Source organism: Silene latifolia, chromosome 5 (genome assembly GCF_048544455.1).
Source record: "Silene latifolia isolate original U9 population chromosome 5, ASM4854445v1, whole genome shotgun sequence".
Lineage (NCBI taxonomy): Eukaryota > Viridiplantae > Streptophyta > Magnoliopsida > Caryophyllales > Caryophyllaceae > Silene > Silene latifolia.
This window is the reverse complement of record NC_133530.1, coordinates 3,714,321-3,730,275: the sequence shown is the minus strand read 5'-3', so window position 1 is coordinate 3,730,275 and position 15,955 is coordinate 3,714,321. Positions and strand designations below refer to the sequence as shown.

Here is a 15,955-nt window from a genome sequence, read left to right as displayed (position 1 = left end):
GCAAATGGATTTACAAGACTAAGTACAATCCTGATGGGTCTGTTGAAAGACACAAGGCTCGACTGGTGGTGTAGGGGTTCAGACAAATGTATGGAGTGGACTATGATGAAACGTTTGCTCCTGTGGCAAAAATGTCCACTGTCAGAGCTCTTCTTGCTATTATAGCTATTAAGAATTGGGACACCTGTCAGATGGACGTGGCCAATGCTTTCCTACATGGAGAGTTAGAAGAGGAGGTGTATATGAAGTTACCTCTTGGATACGCAGATAGGAGCTTACAGTGCTTTGAGCAGGGGGAGATGACCACCACTCCTGAAGCTGAAGGGAAAGTGTGTAAATTACTCAAATCACTTTATGGCCTAAAGCAGGCTCCCAGGCAATGGTTCTCTAAACTATCTAAGGTCCTGCTCACCTGTGGTTTCAAACAGTCTCATGCAGACCACTCCCTCTTCATTAAACAACATAATGGGAGCACTACTGTTGTTCTTGTCTATGTCGATGACATGGTTATTGCAGGAGATGATCCTTCTGAAATACAAGCCCTCAAGGATCACCTTCATTCCTCTTTCCACATGAAAGATTTAGGAGCATTAAACTACTTCCTTGGATTGGAAATTAAGAGAAGTAGTGCGGGTATCTTTGTATCTCAGAAGAAATATACTCTAGATCTGCTGCACACTTTTGGAATAGACAAATCTAGAGCTATCCAACTGCCAGTCAACCCTGTCATCAAATTGGAACCAGGCAAGGGCACCCCTTTGCCTCACCCCGCCTCCTACAGGAAACTGGTTGGTAAGTTGATCTACTTGACCATCTCAAGACCTGATATTGCTTTTTCTGTTCAGCTTTTGAGTCAATTCCTTCAAACTCCCACTTCTGATCATATGCAAGCTGCTAGGAGAGTTTTAAGGTACCTCAAAGCTGCTCCTGGACAGGGTATATTGTTTGCTAGCACTTCAGCAGTCCAGCTCACAGCCTATTGTGATTCTGATTGGGCTTCCTGTGCATTCAGCAGGAAGTCCACTACTGGTTTTTGTATCCTTCTTGGGAACTCTCCCATATCCTGGAAGTCCAAGAAACAGTCTGTTGTGTCCAGATCTTCTGCTGAGGCTGAATACAGGGCCATGGCAATGACTACCTATGAGGTCACTTGGTTATTTCAATTGTTTCAAGATTTAGGCCTACAACACTTGGGTCCAGCACATTTAAAGTGTGACAATCAAGCTGCCCTAGCCATTGCTGCAAATCCCGTCTATCATGAACGTACTAAGCACATAGAGGTTGATTGCCATTTCATCAGAGAGAAGATTCAACAGGGGCTTCTTACTACATCCTATGTCAACACCAAAGAACAAGTGGCAGATGTGTTCACTAAATCTTGTCCTATCTCACAACACAAGTACCTTCTGTCCAAGATGGGAGTTACATCTGACTTCCACTCTCATCTTGAGGGGGAGTGTAAAGAAGATTCTGACTCAGCTAACACAAACTTAGCTGATGACAACTAAGTATGGACTGCACTGTCATTTGCATCACAGTACTCAACAATACTTTTTGCTATTATCCAGTGTCTGCTTTGATCCACTGGTTAATAACCAGTCTATGTACTTATTAATCCCAACTGCTTCTCTGCATTGTAACTCACTCTCTTGACAATACACAATATTAATACAACTTGAATTCAATGCTTGATTCGGTCTTCTACTTTTTGCTATTATCCAGTGTCTGCTTTGATCCACTGGTTAATAACCAGTCTATGTACTTATTAATCCCAACTGCTTCTCTGCATTGTAACTCACTCTCTTAACAATACACAATATTAATACAACTTGAATTCAATGCTTGATTCGGTCTTCTACTTCCTACCATTAATGCATCAATACTAAAACTCAATACCTGCTTTATTCTCGTCTTCTGTTTCTCCTTCACATTATAACACAGATAACTAAGAAGTGGATGCGGGTTGATTTAAGCTTACTCCCTGAAGAAGGAAGGAATGACTTAGTTGTTGATTGTTAGCGTAATTTCTGTTTTGTGAACATTAAACCATCATCCAGTATTCCAGTGAAGATATTCTCGCTTGTAACGAGATTTAACTTACGTTTATCATCCAGTAGGATCTAATGTGGAAAGTTGTGGTTTTTGTTCAAAGAGTCGAGTGAAACTTGATCGTCGATGTATGTTGATCACACGGTTGTTATGTGTTGTAATTAAGCTAACCCAGTAGGATCTAATACTTCCGTCTTGAGCATACGATGGTTGTTCCAAAACCTTTGAAATTTGTAGGAGAAAATATAAAACCAATAAATCTTTGGGTTATTTAATGAAAATAATCCAACCTATGTCCTTCCTTCCCATATTAATCCCTCCTATACTTTAACCCATATTAATCTTATCTATACACTCATGTTTCTCATTTTGCAATTTTGGAAGGGCAACCTCTTGAATAGGTTACCCCTTTTACTTTTGTAATTTTTCACTCATTTTTCTTATATTTTAATGACCCACCCTCTCTCATCCAACCCTGTAACAAACTCGGCTCTTCCTCCTCCCCCTTCACAGCCAACCACTCCACTACCAGCCACAACCATCGCCTCCCTTGATCTTCTCCATAATAATGCATAGTCGTCAGTCACTGACGACCTACCCTACACCCTCTGGTCAGTGACAAACTTTCACACACCCTTCCCCTATTTTAACATCTTATCATTCTAATCTATCCCATGTTGATCAACTTTAACAAATTCAAAATCCCAAATTTTGAAGTCCACATCAATGGCGGCGGCGGTGGCGATTACTAATTCTGCTTTGCTTTTGGCTGTTATGAGTAGATAAGAGCAGCTATTGAATCGAGGACGGTGCAACGGTGGTGATGGTAAATGAGTGCGGAGTCGTGGTGATGGTTGTTGCGGTTACGCGGAGATGTGAGGCAGAAAAGAGCAAACCCAACCAATTAAGAGCAAACCCATTTAAAAGCTTTAGAAACACAATTAATTTAAAGACATCGCAAATTAATTGAGAGCATCATCTAGTTTGTCCAGATGATTATGGTTGTTTCCTTGCTTCTTATATTTATGATAGTATTCTTGTTAGATCAATCAATATTAATTTATCTCCTTGCTACTTCTATTTCTGGGTTTGCTCTAATCTGACGCCTCTCATTCCTCTACGTCGGGTTATACAGTTTGTCTTTAGTCTTGCGATTTCCCTGCTTATGTTATATTTTCACTCTTTTTAAGTTTAGGTAATTAAAATCCCAAAAAAATGGTAATTTGTAGCAAGAAGGAAGAAGATAGTGAAGGAGGAAGATGAAGGCCTAGATAAATAAGGAAGATAACCTACTAAAAATTAACATTTACCGGTTACAACAAGTAAACAATAAGGCTGGTCTATTATGAGAAAAATGAATGCATAGTTCAGATTAATATGGGTTAAAGTATAAGATGGATTAAAATGAGAAGGAGGGACATAGGTTAGATTATTCACGTTAAATAACTCTAAATCTTTTGGGTTTCTTGGTGTTTGCCTATTCCTATGCAATTGAGTAACGAGTCCACATATTCTTGTTTTGTTTAAGACGAAAATACTCGTCTTAAGTTTAAAATGTGTCAAATACTCTATACTAGTATGGGTGCCCGGCTTCGCCCAGGCTAACTCTATTTATAATTAAATTTTATTTTCAATCAAATAAAACTACTTTAAAGTTACATAACTCATAAAGTTATCGTTAATATATTTTTCTATGATACGGAGTATATCTTAAAATTACAATGAAATAAATTCTGAGACAAATTCATTACTCCCGCTATTAATATTTTACTTAAATCGATTGGTTAGCCAATTGTTCGTATATACTTTCCATTGTTATTAGTATTGTTACTTTTATTACATTCGTTATTACTATTTTACTTTCACTACTCACGCCGTAATTATTGTTACGTAAGTATTGTTACTTTCACTACCTGTACATAAATATTGATAATTTCACTACTCCTGTTGTTACTTTTGTTACTTTCACTACCACCGCTCGCTACTAATATTGTTATTTTGACTATTTAAATGGGTGATTACTATCATATTACTATATCCAATGTTAATTCTATGGCTTTCACTACTCGAAAAATATATTACATATATGCATTAGATTAATCAAACTGAAATAATTATGGATTATTATATTTTTTTTTTGGAAATCTAGATTGATTTATTTACCTTTTAATAGTTTCCAAAATATAATATACTTATATTATATTTGCTTATGTTAAAATAATTAACATCTTTATATTAATTAATACCATAAATGAGCCAGGTTTATTTTAAGGAAAATCACCATATTCCGCTGTTCTATAAATTTATACTTCAACCAAAACTATATAATATTTACATTGAAGTCCATTGTTCAGGTCTATCGCACAACCCTAACGATTAAAAACTACTCCCTCTATTTTTTTATATATGACTTTCTCACATTTCGAGACACTCCATTCTCTTTTCAATATCTCTTAAAATATAAGACTAAATATTATGATATGTATACTCATATGTAAGAGTTTTTCGTAAGGAATTTAATGGTACCATTTTTATATTTTTTGAACAAATATATTTTTGTAAATATTAAAGTCAAAGGTTTACCTCGTAAATGCAAAACGTCATATATAAAAAAGTGGAGGGAGTATATGGTATAATTAATTTGTATAGATTTATTTAATTATATTGAAGTTAATTGGTTTCTGGAATTAATATATAGTATTGATTAGATTAAACAAAGTAAAATGTCACGGGAATAATAAGATATTTGTCCTATCTATACAAGTGGAATATTATTTAACTCGTTTTAATCTTATAGACATATCATTTTAAAGAGAGACGGAATATTAATTAAACGAGTAAAGTCTAACCTTTTACTTTGAATAATTTAATCTAATGTCAAATACTCCATACGTGAAGTTTTGAATAAAGGAGTCAATTTCGGAAAATTGGCACTTTGAAGGTCAAGCTCAATTTATAAGAAAAAGAAATTACACAATGTCAAAAACATAATTTTACCCAATTAATCTCATTGTAGACGGATATATCCGTCTAAATATGTAGACGAGTCAAATATATCACCACTTTCATAATAATATATTACTGTATTAATAATACGAGTATGACTTTAGATATATACTCCGCCGCTCGTTATTGATTACTCAATATCTTTACAAAACAATCACCACTACTACATTAAAATGGGAAATGATAAATACAGCCCTTGTATTTAAGGTGCCAAAAAATGAATGAAAACCTTAAATCAAACATTAATGACATTAATTTACGCGTAATTGTGTCTTAAATTCCTAATTTAATTCCATTTTGAAAAGTAATTTAGTTCTTAAATACAAGAGTTGTATTTATCATTACTGCATTAAAATTTTGGAGCAAATTTTTTGACTAACCGTTTTATTATTTGTGAGAGGTATGAGGAGATTACTACTAGTAATCGTAATAATAAAGTCAAAAGGGGCTGACTATTAATTTACGTTGATAGTGAGACTGTTTCTTCAACACGCAAATGAAAAAATCATGACAAACTGAAGAAAAATATGCCTTAAAAATGCAATTTCTTCCCAATTTCACAATGTCAATAGACTCAATACATGGAAAATAAGAAGGTCAAATAATCGTCATAAAATCATCAAAAATTCATCATTTATTAGTTATTACAGTATTCAACAATTAACAATTTCCAGAAAAAATCAAATTACAAATTAATCTAGAATCATAAATTATACTGTCAGACGGTCTCACACCCTGAGACGATCAATACAAAAATTGAAGTTCTTGATTAAGCAAATCTTCAGCTTGTTCCATTAATTGAGGACTTAATCTAAACATTAAAACACAAAATTCCATTTCACTAAGTGCACCATCACCATCATAATCACCTTCTTTTAACATATCCATTAAATCATCATCATTTAATTCTTGTAAACCCAAAAATTCTGCATTTTTCTTCAAACTATCAAATGTAATCACATCTTTATCAATATCCTTAATTAATTGAAACCCTTTACATATTTCTTCAATTAATCCATCCCCACCTAATTTTTCTGCCATTATTGGTAAATGATCTTCAAAATTTTGTGGGTTTTTGTTGTTGATTGATGCCATTTTTTTTTAGTACGGATTGATAAGGAAACAGTATATGAGAATATATCGTATAACGGGTTTGATGAAATGATTTATGGGATTGATAAGGAAACGGTATATGAGAATATATCGTATATGATAAATTGATAATATATCGATCGATATTAAAATGTAAGATTTTATTGTGATTGTATGTATGTATGATTAAGATTTGAGAGTTTTTAAGGGGAATTTTATAGTGTGTTTGTGTATGGTAGGGACTTGCTAAGAAAGAGACTTTGGGCATGTTTGCAAGTCGGCCGATTTCGTGGAATTGCTAATTACTTTCGTAGAAGGATATGTGGGGGTATAATTGTCATTTTGTTGAGGCACTCTACGTGTATTTTTGGTGTTCAACTATTCATGTAAGATCCTTGTAGGTAGGAGTAGGCATAATCCGGTCCGACCGGAAAAATGGACCGGTCTGGATCGGAATCGAGTGAACCGCAACCGGAATTAAAAATTCCAGTCCGGTCTCCGGTCCACCATTTTTTAAGATTCCGGTTTTCGGTCTGGTCCGGGACTAGTATTTTCCGGTCCGGACCGGTTTGGATCGGAATGCCCGGAATTATGGTTATTTTCAGTTGTTTTCTTAAAATTGTATTTTTATTCCGATCCGGTCCAATGGACCGGAATTTGAAAAAGTGGGTAATTCCGGTCCAACCGGTCCAGTTCGGTCTTGGACCGGAATTTTTCCTGTCCGGTCCCGGACCGGAATTTTTGCAATCCGGTCCGGTCCCGGTCCGTGAATTTTGCCGATTCCGGTTTTGGACCGGTGCCCAAACCTACTTGTAAGTAGAGGTGTTTTCGGTCGGGTTCGGGCTAGCTAGGCGGCGGGCCCGCTCTTCCAGTCAGGCCCTGACCAGGCCCGTGAGTGAGGCGGGTCAGGCCGGGATATAATCCGGGTCAGGCCCGTGTTCTGTTTTAGGCGGGCCGGGCTGGTGGGCCTTACCATTTTATTTTATTTGCTAAAATGCATGGCGAGCCAAGGGCGGGGTGGACTGGAAATTTAGGACTCAGACCAAGCCCGGGACAAGGGTGGGTCGAACCGGGCCAAATTGCCTAAATTAACATAGTCATATATATTGAGCAGTCGTGTGTAGATTAAATGAGCAGTAGGGGATATTTCGGTTCACTTTGATAAACGAGTCATTCAAATTAGGAATGAGTGTAGTTATTATTTCGGTTCTCGATTTTTTTGGATATGAACTCAGGTCGGATCATATCGGATCATGTCGGATTGGTTTTTTTCGGGTTATGTATTGTTTAGGCCTTGTTCTTTTAGGATGAAAAGAGCTGAATAGAATTGAACTGAATGGAGTTGAACTAAACTAAACTGAAATTAAGTCCAAAAGAACATGGCCTTAGAGGTTAGGCCCTGTTTTTTAGACTTAAAGTCACTTAATTTAAGTTACTTCAGATCCTATAAGTTCAGTTCATATCCTATAAGTTCAGTTTAGATCCTATAATTTCAGTTCAGTTCAGATCCTATAAGTTCAGTTCAATTCAGTTCAGATCCTATAAGTTCAGTTCAAATTCTATGCGTCACTTAATTTAAGTTCAGTTCCTATAAGTTCAGTTCAGATTCTATAAGTTCAGTTCAGATTCTATACGTCACTTAATTTAAATTCAGTTCAGATCCTATAAGTTCAGTTCAATTCGATCAGTTCAGATCCTATAAGTTCAGTTCAGTTCAGATCCTATAATTTTAGTTCAGTTCAGACCAGATCAGTTTCAGTCCAAAAGAACATGGCCTAAATTAGTTGAGTTGAGACTTGAAACCAAACAAATTGGGCTCTACTGATTTGGGTTTCACATTTGGCTTGAGTCGGGTAAGGCCAATTCGGTTTATTATAAATGTGTTTATTGTAACACCCATTCATACCAAGGTACCTTACCAAGGACTACCCTAGTATGAAAGGCTGTTACCATCTCGGTTGCCCGAGTTTAGTATATCAAAAGCAACAATCCAGAACATAATTATTAAAGTGTAACTGAGTTTAACGATTACATGTTCCCAAAAATCAAAACTAATGTACAACTGGAAAAACTAGACAACCGGAAGTGAATGCTAAGTCTCTTGACGGCGGAAGCTAGACTCGAGTGATGACTCCCCACGACTGCCCATAGCTAAAGGACTGCATCACCTGTCACAATCTACTCACCATCCCCGAATGGATCACCACAGATTTTATAAAACAACAATGGGTCAGTTCTGCATAATTAAAATAAGACAAGTGCATAAAGTAACCAGTTGATCATCCTCCGTCCCCGGTCTCCCGATCTCACACAGTAACCGACTATACACCGAGGTGTGTAGCCCTACCAGACTACCCATCGCAACAGGTAGCCCACGCCGCCAGTGGAGGACCGCGGCCAATCCCCACCAAAATCCCGCTCATCAACGAGCGATAACCCTGTCCCTTAATGTGCACATCCCCTCCCGTGACGGGTTTCACAGAGGGTGAATTAGGGCGTGAAGCCACTCCCGCAAGTGACTCCACCACAACCATTACAACATCATCACAACCACCACACTACCACCACACCAACACTCCGATGATCAGCAGACAACAATCATACACAGTACAATCACAACATCTCAAATTAATTAAACACAACTGAGTAGGGAAACCCTACCTTAGAACAATCAGCAAGGAATGCGAGCAAGCAAACTAGAACGGCTCCTCTACGAAGTCTCCGCCTAAACAACAATCACATAACACAATCACTAATTGCAAAACCCCATTTCCCCCAATTCATAATCAAAGACAACCCCTAGAAATATAACCCATTGAATAAGAGAATAAGAACTTACCGATGAAGAATTAAGGGAATGTGTTAAATCATGCAAATGGGCCTGGGCCTTACCCGAATGGAGGAGAGACGGACCACTTAACAACACAAGGGAGGTTTCATCCTAAAACCAATTGGCAATAGGAGGAGTAGCCCCCTTGGTTATAAAGTGGTACAATCTCTCTTTCTCCTTCAATGTGGGACACTCACATGTGGGTTAATATGGAATTCTTCACAGAATGAATACACTTGCTAACGACCACACACACTTTAATACACTTGCTAACGACAATGCAACAGTGTAGGAGTTTTCTCTCCTCTCGAGGCAGACTTTCCTAGTCTGTGTTTCGCCTTCTCTTTTTACGTCTATGGGGCGGTAAGTAAAATTTGCTCTCTCGCAATGGATCAAGAGTCTTATAGGATTCCAGATGATGTGTACCACAGTGTGACGATCCGCACACTTGAACCCTTAGATTTATTTATGCTTATGTAATTTCATTTCCCTTGTACATTTGTAGTAAGTATTTTCTTAGTAGTTTTAGAATAGGTTTCCATAAATAGGTATATCGCTATTCAACTAAACTTCAAAATCAATGTTTCCTGCTACCAGGATGTAACTATCATATTTCCCTCTTTAGGGAGTACTAGTGAATGAAAATCTACTTCCTACCTTGTGCCTTCGTATTGCTTGTTGTTACTTTGTTGTGAACGACTCTTTGCCTTCACTTTACTAACAAGCCGTGTTTGTGGGATCGACACTAGGATCCCGACTCACACCCCGAGACCCGAGTATCGTGCTAGTGGGCGATCCCTCACTAGTACGAAGATCCTTGTCGCTTGCATCTTGCCTTGAGACGGGCAAGGGTGCGCGCCACGGTGCGGCAAAAGTAGCGGACCGTGACACACAGCCAAGGAGATGAATCTCCGAGACACACTTTTGAGTCAAATGTCACATGTATGAAAACCTTTCTTTTCCGTTGTCAAAAACAAAAAAAATAAAAAAAAATCCAAAATCCAAAGACCTAATAGATTTTTTGTCTAGTAATTGGGATGGTGCTAGGTATGTGAATTTGGAGTTTATATCGGCCTTTTTTAAGCACAAGTTAAGCAATACATGAAGTTTCCTACGGAGCACTCTTATTTGTCCATTATTATTACAAGTTCCGTATCGCGTATAGCCATAATGAAGTGATTGGTTACGTACTTACGTGTATGTGGATGCAATTTGTTTTGGTACGCATTTTTACGGAAAGTGGGAGGATAGTGCATCATACATCGACATTCATATCGGCGAATTATATGTTCCTCCTAACGTACATTTTCTGTACTATCTTCGGTGTAATCGTACAATGTTGTCATTGTTACCAAAGAAATCGCACATTACTTTTGCTTTTCTTAATAAGAAAAACATTTATCACTTTTCCTTTTCGTGTTTTTATCAGTTATAATGTGCGGGGTACCTAGTGAACACATGTTAGAAAATCTTTATTATTATTATTATTATTATTATTATTATTATTATTATTATTATTATTATTATTATTATTATTATTATTATTATTATTATTATTATGTTGGAAATTATGTTAGAAATAGAGTAATTATTATTAATAATTCATTTTGTGGTGATCTACTGATAAGCTTACTATCGGTGTAATCGTATAATGTTGTCACTGTTACAAAAAAATGTTATCATATCAAATTATTTTTATTCTTATCTATTGTTATTATTATGTTAATTATACATTTATACGGAGTACAAAGTAGTCAAGTAGTGAATGGTTAAGATCATGGTTGAGACTCAATCAATGATCTTATACCTCAATACTGTATTATATTGCAAGTTATTCCGCTAGTGCATTCTCCTTTAAGAAGGTTCGACAATGGTTAAAGTTGACATCGTCGGTCGATGAATAAACGCCAATTATTATGAAAAAACAAAACTTGTGGGTAGTGATGAACAAGCTAACTTATACGGAGTGCAAAGTAATGAATTAGTGATTAACAAGCTAAGTTATACGGCGTACAAAGTAGTGATGAATTAGTGGTCAAGATAAGAGGTCGACCATAATGTAACGAGCTCGAGCTTTGGTTTAACATAACACGCACGAGCTCCGCTCTAGCCTAGGCTCGAACATAATGAGAGAGGATTTTAGTTGAGTTTTAAAATATCATCGTTCTTGATTTAAAATAACCAATCAAGCATATATAGTACATTCTCCTATAATTAACCAGTTACGTATATCAAATCAACCATCATTTTTAATAAGATCGTGTTCACACGAACAAACCAATTATCATATGTCTACATGCCCAATCATACGTCGTCCAATATTCCTTGTTACCGGACAATAATAGAGACAATGATTGCAAAATTGCAAATTATTAACGTACATAGGATTCATCTCAAATATATACAGTATCTTAAAAACAAAAAAATTTGGCGATATTGCCACTTTCTAATGCACCTTCCTCGAAGCATAGAACACTCTTAATAACCTCATAAAAATAACACACCCTACCAAACAAAACCTTATCTTATATTGCACCACAACCAGCAGCGGATCCAGAAAAATATTTCCTACATAAAAATACAATTTTACGCTATTTTTATCTAAGAATTGAAGCAAAATACTTCCAAAAAAAATTCGTTTACAGTGTCCCGGGACCCCGGAAAAAGACCCCTGGCTCCGCCACTGACCACTATATATATACACACTCATATTAACGTACTACACAACTTACACAACATTATTTGTATAATTGTATAATTAAAATCTGATATTTATTATACATATTATTTCCTAAGAAAAAAAAATGGAACAAAGTACAAATATGGATTTTGAGGATTATTTTCCATCAATGATAGTAAGATTAGGTGAAGAAGCATTCATAGAAGAGCTATGTAGTGGATTTCTTATGTTAATGGATGTCGAAAAAGGCGTAATCACATTCGAAAGCTTGAAGAACAATGCGTATGTATTAGGGTTGCATGAAATGAGAGATGATGAATTATGGTGTATGTTAAGAGAAGGTGATCTTGATGGAGATGGTGCAATTAATCAAATGGAGTTTTGTATTCTTATGTTTAGGTTAAGTCCTGGTCTTATGGATGAGTCTAGGTTGCTTTGGATTCAGAATTTTGGTGCATTTTAATCTGTAAGGTATATTTTAATTAAACGTATGAAATTCATTTGAAAGGATGAAATATGATTTAATGTATTTAATTTTATGGTTTGTAAATTTAGACCTTGATTCATGAAGGTCGCCATGTATGTTTAAGATAATAATTAACTACGATGCTGGTATTTGTCAATTGGTCTGTCTCTCCTCTGTTTGGATATGCCGAGACCCATTTTCAAGTTTTAGCAATTGAGTTATTGTACTGAGTCATCAATAATAAAAATGTTTGATATTTTTTTTTCTTATCTTGTTGATTAATTTCATTATTAATGAATAAAATCATTGTCATGTGACTCGTCACCCATCCGACACCCTTCTTAGTCATTTAAGAGAGGCCGAGAGCCCTCAAAGCATTTGGATAATGTTGTTGTTTTCCGATATTTGGATAATAAAGCTTGGTAATTAGAACTTAGAAGTAGAACTTATTATGTGTATTTTGTTAATCATGAGTTTTGATTGATGTTCTTGAACATCTATTCGTAGGGTGTAGTGATTCATATGCCTTATCCGGCCAATATTCTTGTGTATATACTATTTACCATGTTGAAAAATGCCTCGAATTTGATAGTTGTTGGCGCTTTGAATGACCATCACTGAGGTCTTTCGTAATAATCTGTCTCGGATAGAGTTAACCTATGGACTTACCATAATTTTGATTAGGTTTTAGAGAGTTTCCTTATATACAGGGGCGGATCCAAGGGTAGGCTACTCGGGCTATAGCCCGAGTAGTTTCTGAGGAAAACAAAAATATATAGATTATGAAGTACTATAGAATCACATGGTTGCTTGTAGACTGTTGGTTTGTTGTTTGGTTTCCATAGTCGGTACCCGGGTTTGACTCTCACTAATGAATTTTTTTTCCTCATCATGTATTATGCGCTGAACTATAAAGCTTAAGATTCACTTTATTTTACAATTTTACATTGTCGGGCTTACACTATTAGCCTATTTTTATATAGATACAATATATGGTGATTATTTCTTCTCATTATATATGAAGTACTAGTTATTTTCTCTCTTTATTTATTTACAAACTTATACTCTTTTTTCTATTTGTTGTAGACTTATAGCTATTTCTTTTTATCTTTCTTTCCAATCATTCAATCAATTATCAATCATTTTACTATTAACGATTTAACGACTAAAATATGATACTCCTGGAGAAAAAAAAATTATATAATATTACTTGCATTATAATTTTAATAAATTGTATACTCTCGATGTCTTAAACATTTGTCTACTGGTTAAAACACCCCCTTACAAATATTAAAAATTGAGAAAATATTGGAAAGGAGAGAGTATCATTTTTTAAAATTACCCTGTATACCTTGTAATTTAAAAAAAAAAATCTACATTCTTATCGAATGCAGTATGAGTACAAGTCAACTGAAATAAATTTCGCTACGCTTCGTTGAAAAAACAAAGTTGAAAAAATTATAAATTAGCTTCATTCATTATCCAACATGAAAAGTATCTTACCGATAAAAAGTAATAAATAATACTTAGTAATTTTTATATTTGGTTCAAATACTACATAAATAAATGACACATAAATTTAATGTCCTTACAAATTTTTAAAAGGTATCGACTTACAAGGTTTATATTGAGAAAAAAATCACTTTGTATAGTTTTAAAATTTAGCCCCAGATAGACGGAATTCCTGGATCCGCCCCTGCTTATATATACTCTTTTTACCTTACCATAGCAGTTGTGCATATCATAACTTCTCTAATTTGAATCCAAAACTTGTAATTCCTCAATATCAATAAAATATCTCTTCCTTTTGCTGGTGGACGTAGCTATCACATCAATTGTGAAACACGTAAATCTGTTTGCATGTTTTCGTTCCTTGTTTGTTTTTCACGTTTTATTTCTCTTTCTCGCATCTGCTAGATAGAACATACCATTTTATACAGAGTTTATTATACCATGTTAAATTGTGTAATGGTCTTTATGCTTGATGTGGCACAACCTTACTCATTTTTTAATGTTTATTGAGAGTATCTTCTACCAACCGCTCAGATATTCTTCTTTAAAATACCGATGACAAGCGCGATAAGGTTCCGTGTCTATGGTTAATCTCTCTAAGTAGTATGAGCTCAGCAACAATCTGGCAATGCCCCGTATACTTCTTTCATTTAGTGAAACAATTTCCAATGTCTTGCATTGTAATGGTATTGTAGGCTCACCTCCCAACTCACACAAAGATAGAACCTAGAAACATTATAATTTGTTTCAGTCATTTGTTTATCTTCAATTAAAATACATATGATAAAAAATAAATAAGGAAACAAAGCACAAATAGAATTATACATCCAGTTGTACCATATGTATTGTACAATTAAGGTATAAGAATCCGAGCTTATATTTATTCTTTGTGAGCTAATTCAAAATTCGTTTTTAATGTGTAAATGGATAAGTTCAATACTTTCTAATAAAGCACATCTTTTTTAACATAAATCTCGGATATTTTATCACAAAACTCAAATTGTACATCGTATAACATATACAACTGGTTGTATAGTCCATGAATTGCAAACAAAGGACTGTGATGAGATTAGTATTCAGACGAGAGGGTGATGCTCAGACTCGATTATTTATACACTATTTAAAATACACGTGACAAAAAATTAAAGAAGGAAACAAATGACTGTGACGAGGTGCGTATTCATACAAGAGGGTGATGCTCATACTCGATAATTTATACTCTGGTTAATCAATCACATGCTAATACATATGTGTTAGTACGTGATTGATTAACAGAGTAAAGAGTAAACAAATGACTGTGACGAGGTGAGTATTCAATGACAAAGGCCCAACACACAAAGAGGGTGATACACAGACTCGATAATTTATACTCTCGTTTTATCAAACACATACTAAGTACTAACCTGTGTGCACCAAGTCCCCAATGATAGTTTCTCAACATGATTAACATCGCGGATAAGCAGATGCTTTATGCTTTATCGTCTTTAAAACACGGCTATGATAGCTATCGAAATCTTCATTATAGCCTTTAGCTCACGTGTAAGACTTGTAAGAGTATGATTAAACCCTTGACCAAGAAATTAAAAAATGAGAGTTTTTATCAACCATATCAACCAACTTTCTTTGATACACAATCTTCTTCATTATCGTATTCTTTGATACATAATCTTATTCATTATCGTACAAGGATTCTACGACTGTTTCCTAACCCTATAACTTCTCATACTATTACCATTTTAATACGGTAGAGTAGTGAGTAGAAAGCTAAGAATCGAATATGTGTGTAAAACAAAAGAAATGTCATGATTACACTTGAAATATTCCTTGGACTAATATATATGCTCTTTTAGTTGTCGTTCTCAATTTCATCCGCGTAATCGTGTAGTATAGAATAAGCTTGTTAATTACAATAGGACAAAAGAAATGTCATGATTACACTTGAAATGTAAGTTATTAACTGAGACAGGAGAAATAGTAAGCATGCATAATGTGGATGATGCATGCACGTTAGTAGACTTGGTAAAATTGACATGACCTAAATAAGTCACTTCAAATAACCTGACTCAGATCTAAACAGACAATTGAATTTGACTCAATTTTAAAATGGACCTCACTCAGATGTTTTATGTTTATTGCCACTTACACAATATTATCCCTAAATAAATTAAAAGCAACACATTTAGGGTGTGTTTGGATAACAAAAGTGGAGGAAAGGGCAGGGGAGGGAGAAGGAGGCCGGGAAGAGAAAGGGAGGTAAGGGAAGGGGAGGGTAAATGGAGAGTGGGTGTTTGGATACAATTTCCTTCCAAATTTTGCCTAT

The 15,955-nt window shown here is 35.3% G+C and overlaps 2 protein-coding genes across 2 annotated transcripts; one reads left to right on the top strand and one right to left on the bottom strand.

Moving 5' to 3' along the window:
- Positions 1–1,701: 1,701 nt before the first annotated feature.
- LOC141657965 (calcium-binding protein PBP1-like) lies at positions 1,702–6,150 on the bottom strand. Its single transcript, XM_074465354.1, has 2 exons — positions 5,807–6,150; positions 1,702–1,783 (listed from the first exon to the last, which is right to left on the bottom strand). Exons 1-2 carry the CDS (start codon positions 6,148–6,150, stop codon positions 1,702–1,704), a joined length of 426 nt encoding a protein of 141 aa, XP_074321455.1.
- A 5,649-nt stretch (positions 6,151–11,799) lies between these two features.
- Positions 11,800–12,120, top strand: LOC141657964 (calcium-binding protein KRP1-like). The gene has a single exon (XM_074465352.1). The coding sequence runs from the start codon at positions 11,800–11,802 to the stop codon at positions 12,118–12,120; it is 321 nt and encodes a 106-aa protein (XP_074321453.1).
- The last annotated feature ends 3,835 nt before the right edge of the window (positions 12,121–15,955 follow it).